Raw genomic sequence first — 17,231 nt, 5'->3', positions numbered from 1 at the left:
ATCATGCATCTTATTTGATCCTTATCATATCCCCTGAAGAGGATAGGACAGGTTTTATCCCCATTTTGCAAATGAAGAGACTTAAGCTCAAGGAGGTTTGTGGTTTGCCTGAGACTGACTAACTTGATGGGTGTTAGGACTTGATGGAAGCCTGAGGCCAATATTCTTGGCACAATAAAACTATTTTTGTCTTTAGGCTACTACTGACTGGAGAACATGGACAGTCTTTTTTAGTCTGCAGCCTCTCTCTCAGTCCTAGCATATACTCGGTTTTATTTTATTTGCACTTAACCTTAGTCTCACTTTCTGGAAATGGGAAGGCTCCTAGTCTGGGAGGACTAAGGAGGCTGGTGTATATCAGATAACGATGGCTTTTGTGACCTTTGGCAAGCGCCTATGGACCCATACAAGAACCTTTCAATTTGACTTGCATGCTGTATTCTTTCCTGTCATGCGGAAATTAACCCACCATTAACCTCCCATCCCTACAGTTATGGTTGACTTGATTTGAGGCAAGACTAAAGCTGTTATAACTGTTCAAGGGTTCTTTCTCTTATTTGACATACTGAAGATGGCTGCTGGGGTTTCCCACATATATTTTAATAAAATGTATATGCTCAGACCCAGCTTCTCACTGACATTTCTAATTTTTCTAAAAACCCTCATTGTTCTGAAGTTAACTTCAGTCTTTTCCTCCTGGCAATTCAGTTATATAATATCTGCTGTTAAAAATTTTAAGGAATAATCCTGTTTCTCTTGTAGAAATTCTAGCTATTTACCATTAAAATGGGTCTGAAATCTAATAGGGTTCAAGCAGTCACACATGTTTCTTTTCTCATTTCTACTAGGAAGACCTTGGCCAGGTCTCATTTCATATCCTGTCACTATTGAGGCTTTACATGATCATCCTTAGTATAGCCAAAGGGTGATATTTTGTGATAGGCATATCACCTAGGAAGGGGCAAAAAATGCCTGTAACCAGTACAGATGTGGATCTAGATTGCCTAACATCAGGACTGCTCTCTCTCTATATTTTATATATATATATATATATATATATATGTATGTATATATATATATGTAAGCCCAACTGCTATATATTTTGAAACTTTTTATTATTGTGGAAAAATTAAACATAAAAGTAGAGCGAATAGTATAATGAATATCTATGTACTCACCACCCATCTTCAGTCATCATCAATATATGGCCAATCTTGGGCTTCCCTGGTGGCGCAGTGGTTGGGAGTCCGCCTGCCGATGCAGGGGACACGGGTTTGTGCTCCGGTCCGGGAAGATCCCACATGCCATGGAGCGGCTGGGCCCGTGAGCCGTGGCCGCTGAGCCTGCGCATCCGGAGCCTGTGCTCCGCAACGGGAGAGGCCACAGCAGTGAGAGGCCCGCGTACTGAAAAAAAAAAAAAAATGGCCAATCGTATCTGAGGTGTAGTCTCTCTTTCCTCTCCTTCCCCAGATAATTTCAAAGAAAATCCAAGGCATATTTTATCTGTAAGTATATCAATATATATTTCTGAGAGTCAAGGATTCTTTTTTTCCCACTGTTAACCATAATGCACAATAGTATCTTAATAACATCAATTATCAAGTCAATCTTTAGATTTTCTTGATTGTTTCTCTCCCTTATTATTATTTTTTATATTTGTTTTACTTGAATCTGGTTCCAGACAAGGTTCACACATTGTATTTTGTGCATACATATCTCTTAAGCCTCTTTTAATCTTTAGGTTCCCTCTCATTTTTTTTTCTTACAGTTTTCTTTTTGTTGTTTGTATTGTCATTGATAAAAACAGAGTCATTCGTCAGGCAGAAGTTTCCATATTCTGGATTTTGCTGATTGTCTCCATGTGGTGATATTTAACATGTTCTTCTGTCCCCTGTATTTTCTATAAACCTGTGATTAGATCAGATTCCACTTTTGTTTTATTTGGCTAGAATACTTCAGAGGTGGGTTGTGTGCTTCCTATTTGTATCACATCAGTAGGCAGTGTCTGGTGGTCTCTCTTTTAGTTATGTTAAGATTGATCAGTGAGGTTTCAGGGCCATCAGCCTCTCCATCCATTTTAAAGTTCCCAGTGATTTTTCTTTTAGGTTTTATCAACCCATTAGTAACCACTGCCTAGATTCATTACTTCAGTGGGATTGCAGATAACACTGTTGTAATTTTATAATTTCTTCTTTATTAGCTGGAATTCTTTAAAAAGCACTCCACCAACTATCAGGTTATCCTAAGGTACATTTCACACAGAAGGGAAGGACTAATGTTTGATTCTTTTATTTAAAAGTTTTCAGAATAATGAGTTGGTTCCTCAGTAGGGAACCTTGATAGCATCCTTACTTTCTGATTCCTCTTAATGATAAATGGTATTTAGAGATGACAGTCTAGGTGCTATGGGTGCCTGCTGCAGTTGGGTTGGTCATTGTTTTAAATTCTTTTCAAGTGGATAGGTTCAGGATTTTTTTTTTTTAAAGAAAAAATATATCATAGTTCATACTGATATTTCCAGTTCAAATTTGTGGCGATAGAATTGCTGGCATATAACTTCTTTGATTTTGTGGCAATAGAATTGCTGGCATGTAACTTCTTTGATTTTATATTTTCATCTCTTTGCCTAATATATGTGCATGAAATGATATGGTTAGAATTTACATGAGAATAATCCAGTATATGTGTGTAGGAAGGGAGATGTTGTGTGTTGCATAGGGGGAGGGGAGGAGTGGATAACAGATGAAACAAGATTGGCCGTTAATTGATAATTGTTAATTCTGGGTGATGGATAGGTATATGAGAGTTCATTCTTTTTTTAGTGGCTGCATAACAGTCAGTAAGATGACTGAACCATAATTTATTTAACCATTTCATTTATTGATGGATGTATAGATTGTTTTAAGTTTTTATCTATAACAAATAATAATCACCTGTAATATATAGCCTGAAGTATAATTTGGTGGATCAACCTGCATGTATGTACCATGTTAATAATTCTTTTCCCCATACCCTTGCCAGCTTTGTTTTTATCTTCTCAGATTTTGTTAATTGATACCTTAGATTTATGTTTTAAAAGATTTAAAATTTAAAAAGCATTACTAATATCATAAATACACTTTAATTGATTTCCTTTCAAAAACTTTTATGATGGCAGAATTTGTTTACAAATAAAGTTCCAGTATTACCTTAGGTATATATTTGGCAGTCAAAATACTGATTTTTGAAGGAAAAAATTATTGAAATGCTAATAAAAGTTATTAGGTACATGACCTCATGGGATTATAAAACTCATTGCCCTAGATTATCAGTCATTTTACATTTGCTGAGGATGTAGAGAACAATAAAATAAATTCCACTAACATTAAAAAATAATAAAAAAGTTAACTACCAATTAATGCTGTGGGAAAACCTCATTTTTAAAGAGGAAATGAAGTATTAAAGGCTCCTGACTTTTCTGTAATTTTTCAATTCTTGTATTACTTGATTACTATTTAATATTTTATTTTAAATGATATTTAAGTCACTTAAGAATTTATTACTTTTTCAGAAGTGAATTAACTGTCTTTAGTTGAGGTAATGGTATTAGTGGTATTAATCCCAAACATACACTATAAAATTTTGGGTATAGAAAGATTAGGATGTTTAAAATTCCCTTGTGATATAGGAACCAGTTTCCATTCTTTGGGAGGTGGAACTGCAGCATCCTAGCCTGCTCTTCTCATCAGATTGCTTGTTTGAAACCTATGCAATGAGGAATCTTCTGGGTAGAGCAGCACTGTGCAGTGGAAAAAGAACACTTTCCAGTCAAACAGACTTAGATTTGAAGAACAGTTTTACCTTAACAGGTCAGAATTATTTAAAGTCTCTGAGCCTCAGTTTCCTCATCTGTAAAACAGGAATAACTTCTATTTAGGGTGCTAAGGACTAAATACAGTCATGAATGTAATACATCCGGCACAAGCTAGATAAATTCATTGCTTTTATCTACTGCTATAAGTAATCGAGTGTTTGTTTCATATCATTTTTATTTATAATAACAGTAATTAGCATTTATTGAGTACCTAGTGTGTGCCAGACAGTATTCTAAACACTACATGGATCTTGTTTAATCCTTACAAAACAGTGTAAGGTAGGTATTATGGGCCCCATTTTATAAGGAAACTGTGACACTGAAAAATTAAGTAGTTTGTATAGGAATATGTTAGGCAATAATGAGGAATTACTTCCCTGTGTATATCTTTTTTCTTAAAGCTTTTTTTTTCAATTAATTAATTTATTTTTTGTCTGTGTTGGGTCTTCATTTCTGTGCAAGGGCTTTCTCTAGTTGCGGCAAGCGGGGGCCACTCTTCATCGCGGTGCGCGGGCCTCTCACTGTTGCAGCCTCTCTTGTTGCGGAGCACAGGCTCCAGACGCGCAGGCTCAGTAGTCGTGGCTCACGGGCCCAGTTGCTCCGTGGCATGTGGGATCTTCCCAGACCAGGGCTCGAACCCATGTCCCCTGCATCGGCAGGCAGACTCCCAACCACTGCGCCACCAGGGAAGCCCGTATATATCTTTTTTAAGTAATCAAGACTATATTTTGTTATAACATCAGTGACAAAGGAAACGTGATGACTCAGAAACATATTATAGACGTAGAATAGACAAAGACAAATACTGTATGATATCACTTATATGTGGAATCTAAAAAATACAATAAACTAGTGAATAAAACCAAAAAGAAGCAGACTCACAGATATAGAGAACAAACTAGTGGTTACCAGTGGGGAGCGGGGAGAGAGGGGGTAGGGGCAGTATAGGGATAGGAGATTTTTAAAAAGGGTTATTATGGCATTATATGAAATCATGTATGAAACTTTAGAAAATTGTGAAGTTCTATAGAATTTAAAGAATCCTTCATTCAGAAAAAAAAAGTTAAAAAGAAACATAATATGTTAAAAAAACTTCGGTTATTCTTAAATTTCTCCGAAATGTTCATGCGTTATCTTAAGAGAATCTCTTCTCTTGAGTGAGAGGCTCATGATTCAGGTAAAATCCTTGCTATTTCAGTCAAAACATTTTTTAATGGTAAATGAGCAATTCTCTACTCTTCTCTTATACATTTAGTACAGTACTTGAAAGTGTTTATTTGGTTTCCACAGGGTCGGAATCTGGCGGATCTACGCCGTAGCCAGTCCCGGGGCACATTCACCATTAGCACTACTCTTCGGTTGGGTAGACAGATTCTGGAGTCTATTGAGAGCATCCATTCTGTGGGATTCTTGCACCGAGACATCAAACCGGTAGGGAGCCTTTTCCTCCAGATCACAGAATGAGTTTGCTTGGTACTCTTAATCTTATGATGGGACACAGTAAATTACAAATGTAGCTTTCTATATTAAATACAAGGTAGTATTTTAATTTCTGTGGCAAAGATGTAAACTTAAAGTACATGTAACTTGCCTTTTAATTAAAAAAATGATAATTACAAACTATAACTTATAATAAAGAGCTTTTCTCATACAATGAAAATGTTGCTCAGCAGCCAAATTAAAAATTATTAATGCTTCACTATTATTATTGTATGTGTTAACATTGTCAGTTACTTAGCCTTACACCTAAATTAATAGTTATTCTTTGGATTTCTTTTTCCTGATATTGGTTTAAAATATGTACATATGTTGCTTTCAGATGTTGGCATTGTGTTCTTTGAACTATTTCTTTTTTTTTTTTCTTTTTTTTTAAAATTAGAACCTTTCAACAGTCTATTCCTCTTCCTTGCTTTTTTTTTTTTTTTTTTTGGTGCGGTACACGGGCCTCTCACTGTTGTGGCCTCTCCCGTTGCGGAGCACAGGCTCTGGACGCGCACGCTCAGCGGCCATGGCTCATGGGCCCAGCCGCTCCGCGGCATGTGGGATCCTCCCGGACCGGGGCACGAACCCGTGTCCCCCGCATCGGCAGGCGGGCTCTCAACCACTGCACCACCAGGGAAGCCCTGAACTATTTCTCAAGTGACAAATTATACTTATAAGAAACCATCAATTATGAAGGAGCTTGATTTTTCTCCTGAGTGCTACAGTGCCAATATATAGTATTTTTTTCTATTCTGTCTTTTCTTAGAAATTGTCATTTCTGTAACTGTGAAATATGTCTTTATTTTCTCTTTCTTGGTTTTTGTATTACAAGGAGAAATAACCCATTTCTGATATGCTGTATTTACTATAAATTTATCATATGTTGGTTGTTGCAGTTGAAAATTATTTCCATCTGTTGCTACATGATTTCTAAAATTAAACAGTTTACATGAAAATGCCAACTAAAATTAACATAGTTGAGTCAGACTTAATGTAAAATAGATTTCTCCTGCTTTTATTTTTATGTCAAGTTAAACGTCATTTTTTGAGAACCATGGTGATTGAAGAGTTTCCATTTTGATTAGAAAGCTCCCTAAGTAGAACAGTATTTTAAAATAAAACAGTATTTTAAAATAAAAGCTAACAATTCTATAACAATTTGACTTTTGACTTTAAAAAGAAAAATTCTCTTATATACCTACCTTTGCAAGTTTGTGGTCATTTAATGTTACATTTATTTTTATTAAGGGAAGAATGCAGAGTGTATTTTCCTTAAGTCTGTTTTGAAATGTGTCCTTGAATTGTATTTTAATTTTTACATGTAGTGAAATTCAGGTTCATGATGCTTATAGGAAATTCATTTCAATTTCTGAACTATGTATTCTATTTTGCTCACTCCTCGTTCCTCCCATTTTAAAAAGTAAGTAGTGACTTAGACTAGAATTTCAAGGAGCTTAGAGTACTGATTCCAGTTAAGTCAGTGTTGTGTTTTATGTAAATTTATAGTCACATAAATTTTTTGTTGCTCAAAGTTCACCTGATTCTAGGCATTAATAGAACCCACAGCAAAATTATGTATTAATATCCAGTAAACATCATTGACTAGAATAGTATATTTGGGACATGTGTATTATATAGAGTTTAAATAGAAGAATTAAAATAGAGTAAGGATAAGGTATAAGGGCTAAGTATAATAATAATATGTATATTTTCCTTCTTTATTTTTCTAGTCAAACTTTGCCATGGGTCGCTTTCCTAGTACATGTAGGAAATGTTACATGCTTGATTTTGGCTTGGCTCGACAATTTACCAATTCCTGTGGTGACGTCAGACCAGTAAGATTTTTCATGTTATTATTAAATATTTGAGAATTAACTTATTATTTATAGTGTCACGCTTTTTAAAGAAATGCTAATTGTGTATCAGAATGGATGTCATCCAAGAAGTATCATATAGATTTTATGATTACTTTATAGGTGGTGTTAATTAATTTTATTATTGAGAGTTGTGGCTTTTAAAAACATGTACATTAGACGCAGATTTAGAGTGGTCTTATAAGAACACACATTACCACTTTAGCATCAAGGGTCTTTTTTGCAGTCTGAGTCTCTGTACATCCTGTACTTCTATTTCAGTTACCGTATTTTTCATACCCAGAATTTCCATTTGGTTCTTTTTAAAAATTTCTCTTTAGTGATATTCTCTATTTGATATGGCATTGTAATTACACTTTCCTTACTTCTTTAAGTAAGGGAAAGCTTTCCTTTATTTCTTTGAACATATTTATAATGCCTACTTTGAAATCTTCTCCTGTTATATCCAACAGGAGAAGAATGTAGTCATTCTTATAGTCAGTTTCTGTTGCCTACTTTTTTTTTTTACATGTATGGGTCACACTTTCCTGTTTCTTTGCATGTCTTATATTTTTTTGTTGTTGGAAACAGGACATTTTAGATAATATATTATAGCAATTCTGGGTACTGGTCCTCCCTTCCAGGGCTTGTTAGTGTTATTTGCTTATTTATATGTTTAGTGACTGACTAGATTATTTTATCCTTCCCCCCCATCCCAGCACATAGTGTTAAGTCTCTCTCTCTTTTTTTTTAAAATAAATTTATTTATTTATTTGGCTGTGTTGGGTCTTCATTTCTGTGCGAGGGCTTTCTCTAGTTGCGACGAGCAGGGGCCACTCTTCATCGCGGTGCACGGGCCTCTCACTGTCGCGGCCTCTCTTGTTGCGGAGCACAGGCTCCAGACGCACAGGCTCAGTAGCTGTGGCTCACGGGCCCAGTTGCTCCGCAGCACATGGGATCCTCCCAGACCAGGCCTTGAACCCACATCCCCCGCATTGGCAGGCAGACTCTCAATCACTGCGCCACCAGGGAAGCCCTGTTAAGTCTCTCTTGTTGCCCCTCAGGGAGGTGCAGCTTTAGGTCTGCCCATCGTCACCCTGGAATGACAGTGGTACTGGTAGGGCTCTCCTCCACACTTTTTCTGACCACATCCAGTTATTAAACCTGCTGATTGCTGGCTGATTGCTGTGTTGCTTAAAACAGTGCCCCAAGACGTACATTCCTTGACAGACTAATCCAATCAAATTGTGGCTCCTAAAATGGAATAGTTTGGGGGTTTTTTGGCCGCTGCTGCCGGGTTAGTTCCCTGACCAGGAATTGAACCTGGGCCCTCAGCAGTGAGACCGCAGAGTCCTAACCACTGGACTGGCAGGGAATTCCCTTCTGAGGTTATAGTTTGATGTTTGTTCTGACCCCAGACGGGCTCCCCCACCTGTCTTATTCCCCTGGTTCTCACCTGGCCAGCCTGTGGTCTAGGCTGTATCCTCAGATCCACAAATCCTCCCAATTCTCTGTACTATAACCTCCACTATTAATGAGAGGGTCTTAAGTTTAATTAACTTCACTGTTGCAAATGAAATAAGTTCCTTTGGGAAGAGATTGGGAGATAAACTTTTTTACGGCATTCTTCTGTCTGCAGACAAAATCTCTGACCGAGGGCTCTGGAGTTGGGGGTGAGGACTATGGCAGACTTCTCTCTGAGTGACATCCTCTCTTGGGAGCAGGGCCCTCTGGTTGAGATCGGGACAGTAGCCTGAGGTCTCTTGGCTTGACTCTCCTGGCATGGAACCACTGCTTCATGAGCCAGGTGAAGGGCTTTTGGGGCCCCAGTATTTTCAGCACATCATGCCCAAGGTAGAGCCTTCATTCCATTAGTGGAAGCTGGGTGCAAGAAAGGGGCTTCCACCTCTGTACCACGCTTGCCCATGACAGCCTCGTCAGCAACAGGCAGCTGGGAGAAGATGAGAAATGCTGAAGTCCTGCTCCTACACGAAGAAAGCCCTCTGGCTCGGAACTGGGGAAGGAAGGAGCCCTGTGTTCTCGGCTGCAGCATCCTGGAGTGGAGCCACCCCTGCTGATCTGGAAGAGAGGAAGGAGGGGGAGCGGTTTTGGTTCAAATACCATAGACTCTAGCTTTTCTTACTGACTTTTCATGAATATGAAATAGCTGTTTCATCATTTGTTGTTTGCTTGAAGGACCATTTCCAGAGGCTATGGTTATTTTTTTAAAATGTTTTTACCAGTTTTACTGGGGAGCAGGTCGTTAGAGCTCCTCATATTCATACTGGCAGTTGATCTCCCCCTACAGTTCTTTAATGTCTACTTTTTTTTAAAATTTATTTTTTAATTGAAGTATAGTTGATACAATGGTTGTGTTATAATGTCTACTTTTATACTTTTTGTTTCAACTTGGTACTGACTGTGATTTTCATTTCTAGCAGATTAGTTGCACAGAAGTTGAAACACTGGTTTTGAATGAGCTAATAACTATATAATAACAGACTGTATACAATAAATGTAAATTATATTTAAAATATAGGCACATGAAAATTTAAGCACCTAGAAATTATAAGACAATCTTTTTGGTTCCAGTGAAGGTTTTGCATTAATAGATAGCAAGGCAGGTGATGAATTTGGGTCCAGTGCAGCTTATTAGACTTGAATATATTTCTGGAGTCTCATTTCTATTCCAAGTATCTTTTTTTTTTTAGTTTTTAGAATATTATGAGGTTATTATTTATTCACTTATAAAACCCTTATTAAATGAGCACAGATTATGTGTGAGGCATGGGTCTAGGTGCTGGGACTGCAGCAGTGAACAGCAGACCAAAATGAGGTTCTTACGGAGGTTATATTTTAGTGGTGAAGACAGATAATATACAAATAAATACATAATTTTAGATTGTGATAAATTCTACAAAAAAAAAAACAGCAGAAAGCAGGGTATTGACATAGAGAGTGATGGGCAGTGAGGCTAGGAGACTATTTTAGAGGTATTAGTTAGAAAAGACTTCTCTAAGGAGGTATTTAGTTGAGAGTTGAATGAAGTATGAGAACAGGCTGTGTGATTTTCTGGAAAGAGAGTGCTCCAGGAAAAGGGAGCAGCAAGTGCAGAGACTGAGGCAGAGTAAATTTGGTTTATTCAAGGAAAAGTGGGGAGGCCACTGTGGCTGTAGCATGGTATAGCATAGTGTGGTGGGTAAGTGGAGAGAGACGAGTTTAGGAGGTTGGTAGGCCCCAGAATGTGAATGATTTTGCCAAGAGATGGATTTTATTCTAAGTGTGATAGGAAGCAGGGTTGTTGCATAATATGTTACATGCTCTGTCAATAAGCTAACTATAGAGTTATATACAGAAGTAGGTTATATTTAAAACTTAGCCACATGAGAATTTAAGTGCCTTGAAATTGTGGAAGACTATCTTCAGTTCTATCAATGTTCTTGTATTAATTGGTATTTGGGCAGGTAAAGAAATTAGTTTCCATGTAGTGTATTGGATTTGAATATATTTCTGGAATCCCACTTCTATTCTGAACAGCAGTTTTTCAATTCTTAGGACTTTTTTTTTTTTTTTTTTTTATCACTCTGTGAAGAAGAGACTATTGAGAGCAAGAGTAGAATCAGAAAGACAAGTTAAAAGGCTAATGCCATGGTCCAGTGGTCATTGCTGGTGGCTGGGACTTAGGGCATTAGGGTGGTACAATGAACATGTGGAAAATGCTTATATTTAGGATATGTTTTAAAGACGTATTTAACAGGACTTCCTTCTGGATTTGATACTGAAATGTGAAGGGAAAAGAAGAGTCAAGAATGACTTCTAAGTTTTTGTCCTGAAACCATGATAGAGATGAAGGCTGAAGTGTGGGAAAACGGAAGTTTTATGAGGGAAAAACGGAAGTTCTCTTTTTTTTTTTTAAAGCTCAGGGTTTTTTTTTTTAATTTTTTAAATTTTTGGCTGCATTGGGTCTTCATTGCTGCGCACGGGCTTTCTCTAATTGCGGTAAGCGCAGGCCACACTTCGTTGCGGTACACGGGCTTCTCATTGTGGTGGCTTTTCTTGTGGCGGAGCACAGGCTCTAGGCACGTGGGCTTCAGTAGTTGTGGCTCGAGGGCCCTAGAGTGCAGGCTCAGTAGTTGTGGCGCATGGCCTTAGTTGCTCTGCAGCATGTGGGATCCTTCCAGACCAGGGATCGAACTCGTGTCCCCTGCAATGACAGGTGGATTCTTAACCACTGCACCACCAGGGAAGTCCCCGGAAGTTCTATTTTCTAAAAGTTAAGTTTAAAATGCCTGTTAGATTCTAGATGGAAATAATAAGAAGTTGACTTGATATAGTAATCTGTAGCTCAAAGGAGATTATCAGGGATGGAGATAATATAAATTTAAGAATCATTTGCTCCCAGTGTTTAAAAATAAATGGTAATTTAAAAAAATGGAACTAGGTTAGATCAGCTAGGGAAAAGGTATAGCTAGAAAAGAGGAGAGGTCTGAGTCTGAGCCGTTGAGACACTTTAGCAACTCTATAATGGATAGAAAAGAACTATGAATTAGCAAAGAACAGTGGGGAGGAGGATTGGCCAGTGAGGTAGGAGGAAAATCAGGAGAGTGTGGTATCTTGAGAGCCAAGGGAAGAAAATGCTTCAAATATATGGGGTGCTACTGATGCTACTGATAGGTCAAGGAAGGTAGGAGAACTGAGAACTGATCATCTGGATTTGGCAAGGTGGAAGTGACTGGTGACTTTTATAAAAGTGGTTCTGTAGAGCAATGAAAACTTAATTGGAGTAGGTTAAAGAAAGTGTTGGGGAGAGGATGTGGAGAAAGGGAATATAAGTGAAACAAGGAAGTAGTTGTAAGGAAAGTAAAATCCTTTCCTCCTTCCCTAGTTTATTTTTTTTTAACGTCAGCTATTGTAGCATGCTCGTGTTCTAATATTAGTAGTGCTCCAGGAGACATGAAAAAAATTGATGATGTAGGACAGAGCAGGAACAATCATAGGAGCCAAGTTCTTGCAAGCTGTTAGGGGAAGGAATCCTGGCACAATGGTGAGGGTAGCCCATTATTAGAGCAAGAACACTTCTTCCACTGTAACTGAGAAAAGGTAGAAGAAATGGACACAGATACAGGTAGGCATTTAGATTTGGTGGTGGAAGTTGAAGTTCTCTCATGGCTTTTATTTTCTCAGTGAAGAAAGAGACAAGGCCTTTTGCTGAGAGTGCAAAATGGTGTTGGAGGTTGAGGAGAGAAGAGCACGTGTGAAATAGTTATCATGGAAGGGGAGAGAGCAAACTGACTGGGAAAATATAATAGATTGCTGGGCTGTGCTGAAAGCTCATTTGAGTATGATGGTAATTTAAGGTAAGATTGTCAGTACAATCCTTTTTCTCCATATACTTTTAACTGCTTGTTTACAGGTACAGTTTCGTCTATGAATTGAGTTTAACCGGGGTTGGGGTCAGGTTAGCACTATGGAAGAAAGAGGGAATATCATTGTGGTCAAATGTAGCCCAGGCTGTGTAAGGAGTTAACTTTCCCTTTATTTATGTGTTAATAGCTAGTTCCTTTTAGAGTTTTTATGCCAGTAGGATTTCATAATTTTTTTTAAAACTCTTAAATCTCAAGTAAAATTACTTTCTTACTTTTTGGATCATAATTATGATTGAAATCATTTTCTTATATTGTTCCACTAATATAAAATCAAAAGTTGCTTGGGTAGATTTCTTTTATATAGTACAATTTTGTTTATTTATTGCTTTTAAGAAACTTGAATTGAGTTGCTTGGATTCTCTAGGTATGCCATCATGTTATCTGCAAAAACCAATATTTCCTTTTTTTTTTTTGCCTTGCTATATGTATTCTAGAAGAGTGTAAAAAACATATATAAAAATTTTAAGGAAGAATGTCAAAACATCCATGGCCTCCATCTAGGTTAAGAAATAGTTCATTACCACCTTAGAAGTGTTCTGTGGGTCGATCACTTCCTGATCACATCCCTTTTCCTTCTTCGAGCTCCTTCAATGGAGCTTACCGCGAAGATGGAAGTGTCTGTATGTGTACTGTCTTATATGGTAGCCACTGGCTACATGTGGCTATTGAGCACTTGAATTGTGGCCAGAGCAAGTGAGGAACTGAATTTTAAATTTCATTTAGTTTTAAGTTGCTATTATAGTGGCCATTGCAGCCATAACCTACATTCTATATTTTGCATTAACCAGTCCCTTACTTTGCTTTCTTCTTTCTTCTATAGGCCCGAGGGTACTTGTTTTGGAGTATGGAGCAGATTCAGGGAGCTGTTGTAAAATAGTACAGTTATCATGTACCCTTCACCTAGCTTCCCCCGATGATGACATCTTACATAATCATAATACGTTGTCAAAACTAAGAAACTGTTATTGGTATACTATTATTAACTCAAGTACAAACCTGAGTCAGATTTCACTATTTTTTACATACACTTTTCCTTTCAGGGGAGGGGTGGGTATATGAAATTTTATCACACATGTAGATTCATATAACCAACAGCCCAATCAGGATATAAAACTATTCCATCACCACAGAGAAACTCCCTCAAAACATAAATGTGTATTTATTTTTCCAAACTTATGATATAGGATTGTCAGTCAGAATGCATTACAAAGGGAATGATGGATCCTATCTGTTACACTAGCGATACTAGCAAGTTGTTTATGTGGTTGGTTTTGAGAGCCTCTACTGTTTTTTGTTCGTTTTTTATGAATTTATTTATTAACTTATTTTTGGCTGTGTTGGGTCTTTGTTGTTGCGTGCGGGCTTTCTCTAGTTGCGGTGAGTGGGGGCTACTCTTTGTTGCGGTGCGCGGGCTTCTCATTGTGGTGGTTTCTCTTGTTGCGGAGCACGGGCTCTAGGCGTGGAGGCGTCAGTAGTTGTGGCACGTGGGAGAGCCTCTACTGTCTATAACCTTTAAGATGTATTAGTTGTATCAAATAGGGATGTGAGATAAAAAGGACTTGTGGGCTTCCCTGGTGGCGCAGTGGTTGAGAGTCCGCCTGCCAATGCAGGGGACACGGGTTCGTGCCCAGGTCTGGGAAGATCCCACATGCTGCGGAGCAGCTGAGCCCGTGAGCCATGGCCGCTGAGCCTGCGCGTCCGGAGCCTGTGCTCCGCAATGGGAGAGGCCACAACAGTGAGAGGCCTGCGTACTGCAAAAAAAAAAAAAAAAAAAAAAAAAGGAGTAGTGTGTGTCTCTGTATATATATTTGCAGTACTTTGGTCCATACAGTTTTGGAGTTGAACTTCTCTTTACTTAGTGATTTGAATCTGCATGTTCATGTTTTCCCTCCCGGTTTAGAGGATGCCTCAGTTTCTTTAGCCCTTGAGCTGGCATCTTACATTGGCCCTTTGTGTCTAAGCTCTTGGAATGCCATGTTTTCTCTTGCTGCTTCCTTCTTAACCATTCAGCTGAAACTTCCAGTGCCTAGGGCTATAGTGTCCTACTTAAGAAAAAATTTTAAATGTTACCATTCCAGAATTTCATCTATTTTCTTATTTCCATTGAGGGTTTTATTACATAGTTCTTTATTACATAGTTATTATAAAATATTGGCTCTATTCCCTGCACTATATGATACTTCCTTTTAGCTTATTTATTTTATATATAGTAATTTGTATCTCTTAATCACCTACCCCTGTCTTACCCCCTCCCCATTTTTCTCCCCAGTGGTAACCACAGTTTATTCTCTTTGTCTGTAAGTCTGTTTCATTTTTTTTTTTTTTTTTTTGCGGTACGCGGGCCTCTCACTGTTGTGGCCTCTCCCGTCGCGGAGCACAGGCTCCGGACGCGCAAGCTCAGAGGCCATGGCTCACGGGCCTAGCTGCTCCACAGCATGTAGGATCTTCCTGGACTGGGGCACGAACCCGTGTCCCCTGCATCGGCAGGTGGACTCTCAACCACTGTGCCACCAGAGAAGCCCCCTGTTTCAGTTTTTTTATATTCATTTGTTCGTTTCATTTTTTTAGATTCCACATATAAGTGATAACATACAGTATTTGTCGTTCTCTATATGATTTATTTCACTAAGCATAATACCCTTCAGGTTCATCATGTTGTTGCAAGTGGTAAAATTTTATTCTTTTTAAGGCTGAGTAATATTCCAGTGTGTGTGTGTGTGTGTGTGTGTGTGTGTGTGTGACATCTTCCTTATCTATTCATAAGTTGATGGACACTTAGAGTGCTTCTGTATCTTGGCTATTGTAAATAATGCTGCTATGAACATTGAGGTGCATGTATCTTTTTGAATTAGTGTTTTCATTTTCTTTGGATATATACCCAGGAGTGGAATTTCTAGATCATATTGTCTATGAGCTATTTTTAGTTTTTTTTGGAATCTCCACACTATTTTTCATAGTGGCTGCATCAATTTACATTCCCACTAACAGTGTATGAGGGTTCCCTTTCTTCCCTGTCCTCACCAACATTTATTATATGTGTTCTTTTTGATGATAGCCATTCTAACAGGTGTGGTTTTGATTTGGATTTCCCTAATGATTAGCAGTGTTGAGTGTCTTTTCATGTGCTTCTTGGCCATCTATATGTCTTCTCTGGAAAAATATCTATTCAGGTTTTCTGCCTATTTTTTAATCGGGGTTTTTTTTTGATACTGAGTTGAATGAGCTGTTTATATATTTTGGATATTAACCCCTATTGGTCATATCATCTGTGAATATTTTCTCCCATTCAGTAGGTTGTCTTTTCATTTTTTCAGTGGTTTCCTTTGCTGTGCAAAAGCTTTTAAGTTTAATTAGGTCCAATTTGTTTACTTTTGCTTTTGTTTCCTTTGCCTGACAGATCTAAGAAATTGCTACGATATATGTCAGTGTCTGCTTATGTTTTCTTCTAAGTAATTTATGATTTCTGGTCTTATATTTAAGTCTTTAATCCATATTGAGTTTATTTTTATATATGGTGTGAGACAATGTTCTAATTTCATTCTTTTACATGTAGCTGTCCAGTTTTCCCAGACCACTTATTGAAGAGACTATCTTTTCTCCATTTATATTCTTGCCTCCTTTGTCATAGATTAATTGACTGTAATTGTGTGGGTTTATTTCTGGGCTCTCTATACTGTTCGATTGATCTATGTGTCTCTTTTTTGTGCCAGTACCATGCTGTTTTGATTACTGTAGCTTTGTAGTATAGTCTTAAGTCAGGGAATATGATACCTTCAGCTTTGTTCTTTTTTCTCAAGATTGCTTTGGCTTCTAGGTATTTATTTTAATAAAACATGCTCTTAGGTTACTAACCACTCTCACTTTTTATTTTCTTTTTCTTTAAAGATGTTTTTAAACATAAGTTTTGGAAATATATTCATGTGGTACAAAAATAAAAGAATTAAAAATTCATCAAAAGTAAACACTTCTGCATTTTGAAAACACACTGTTAAGCAAATGAAAAGTCAAATCACAGACTGGAATAAAATATTTGCAAAACACACATCTTACAGAGGACTTTATATCCAGAATCTATAAGCAATTCTCAAAACTCAATAATAAAAAAACAAACCTATAAAAATAAGCAAAAGATTTGGATAGGCATTTCTTTAAAGAATAGATACTACAGATGGCAAATAAGTACATGAACAAATTCTGAACATCTTTAGTTATTAGCGAAATGCAAATTAAAACCACAGTGAGATACCATTACACAGTAATTAGAATAGTTAAACCTAAAACACTAGACAATTCTAAGTTCTAAGGAAGGACAGAAATCAGAGGTTGCCAGCCAGAAACTGGGAGTCAAGGGGATTGACTATAAAGGGCATTAAGGGAACTCTTGGGGTAATAGTACCCAATAATTTAAGTTTATGAATATGTGAATTACATGTGCAGGGAGAGGTACAAGTTGCCACCATCTTTGAATTGAGTTTGAATGATATAGCCAAGACACAAAGATGTTGGCATCTTATTTTACTTAGACCGCATGGTCTTAATATACTTATTTGTAACCAGAGCCTGAATATTAATGTATATACTATGATGCTTGTCATGAAAGCTTTTATGTTTTCTAAT

At 37.5% G+C, this 17,231-nt stretch overlaps 1 protein-coding gene across 6 annotated transcripts in view; it reads left to right on the top strand.

The window, feature by feature from the left end:
• Nucleotides 1–17,231, top strand: part of TTBK2 (tau tubulin kinase 2) — a 144,983-nt gene that overhangs the window by 69,519 nt on the left and 58,233 nt on the right. For 5 of the 6 annotated variants that reach the window (XM_067744706.1, XM_067744735.1, XM_067744717.1 and 2 more), the window contains 2 exons: nucleotides 5,144–5,284; nucleotides 7,066–7,170. In XM_067744706.1, coding sequence (XP_067600807.1) covers nucleotides 5,144–5,284; nucleotides 7,066–7,170 — 246 coding nt within the window. Of the gene's footprint in view, nucleotides 1–5,143; nucleotides 5,285–7,065; nucleotides 7,171–11,618; nucleotides 12,546–17,231 lie in introns of those variants that run through there. The other variant, XM_067744756.1, reaches the window with a different exon arrangement.

The sequence above is a fragment of the Pseudorca crassidens genome, chromosome 1, assembly GCF_039906515.1.
Source record: "Pseudorca crassidens isolate mPseCra1 chromosome 1, mPseCra1.hap1, whole genome shotgun sequence".
In the NCBI taxonomy this organism is placed as follows: Eukaryota; Metazoa; Chordata; class Mammalia; order Artiodactyla; family Delphinidae; genus Pseudorca; species Pseudorca crassidens.
This window is presented reverse-complemented; position numbering and strand designations above follow the sequence as displayed.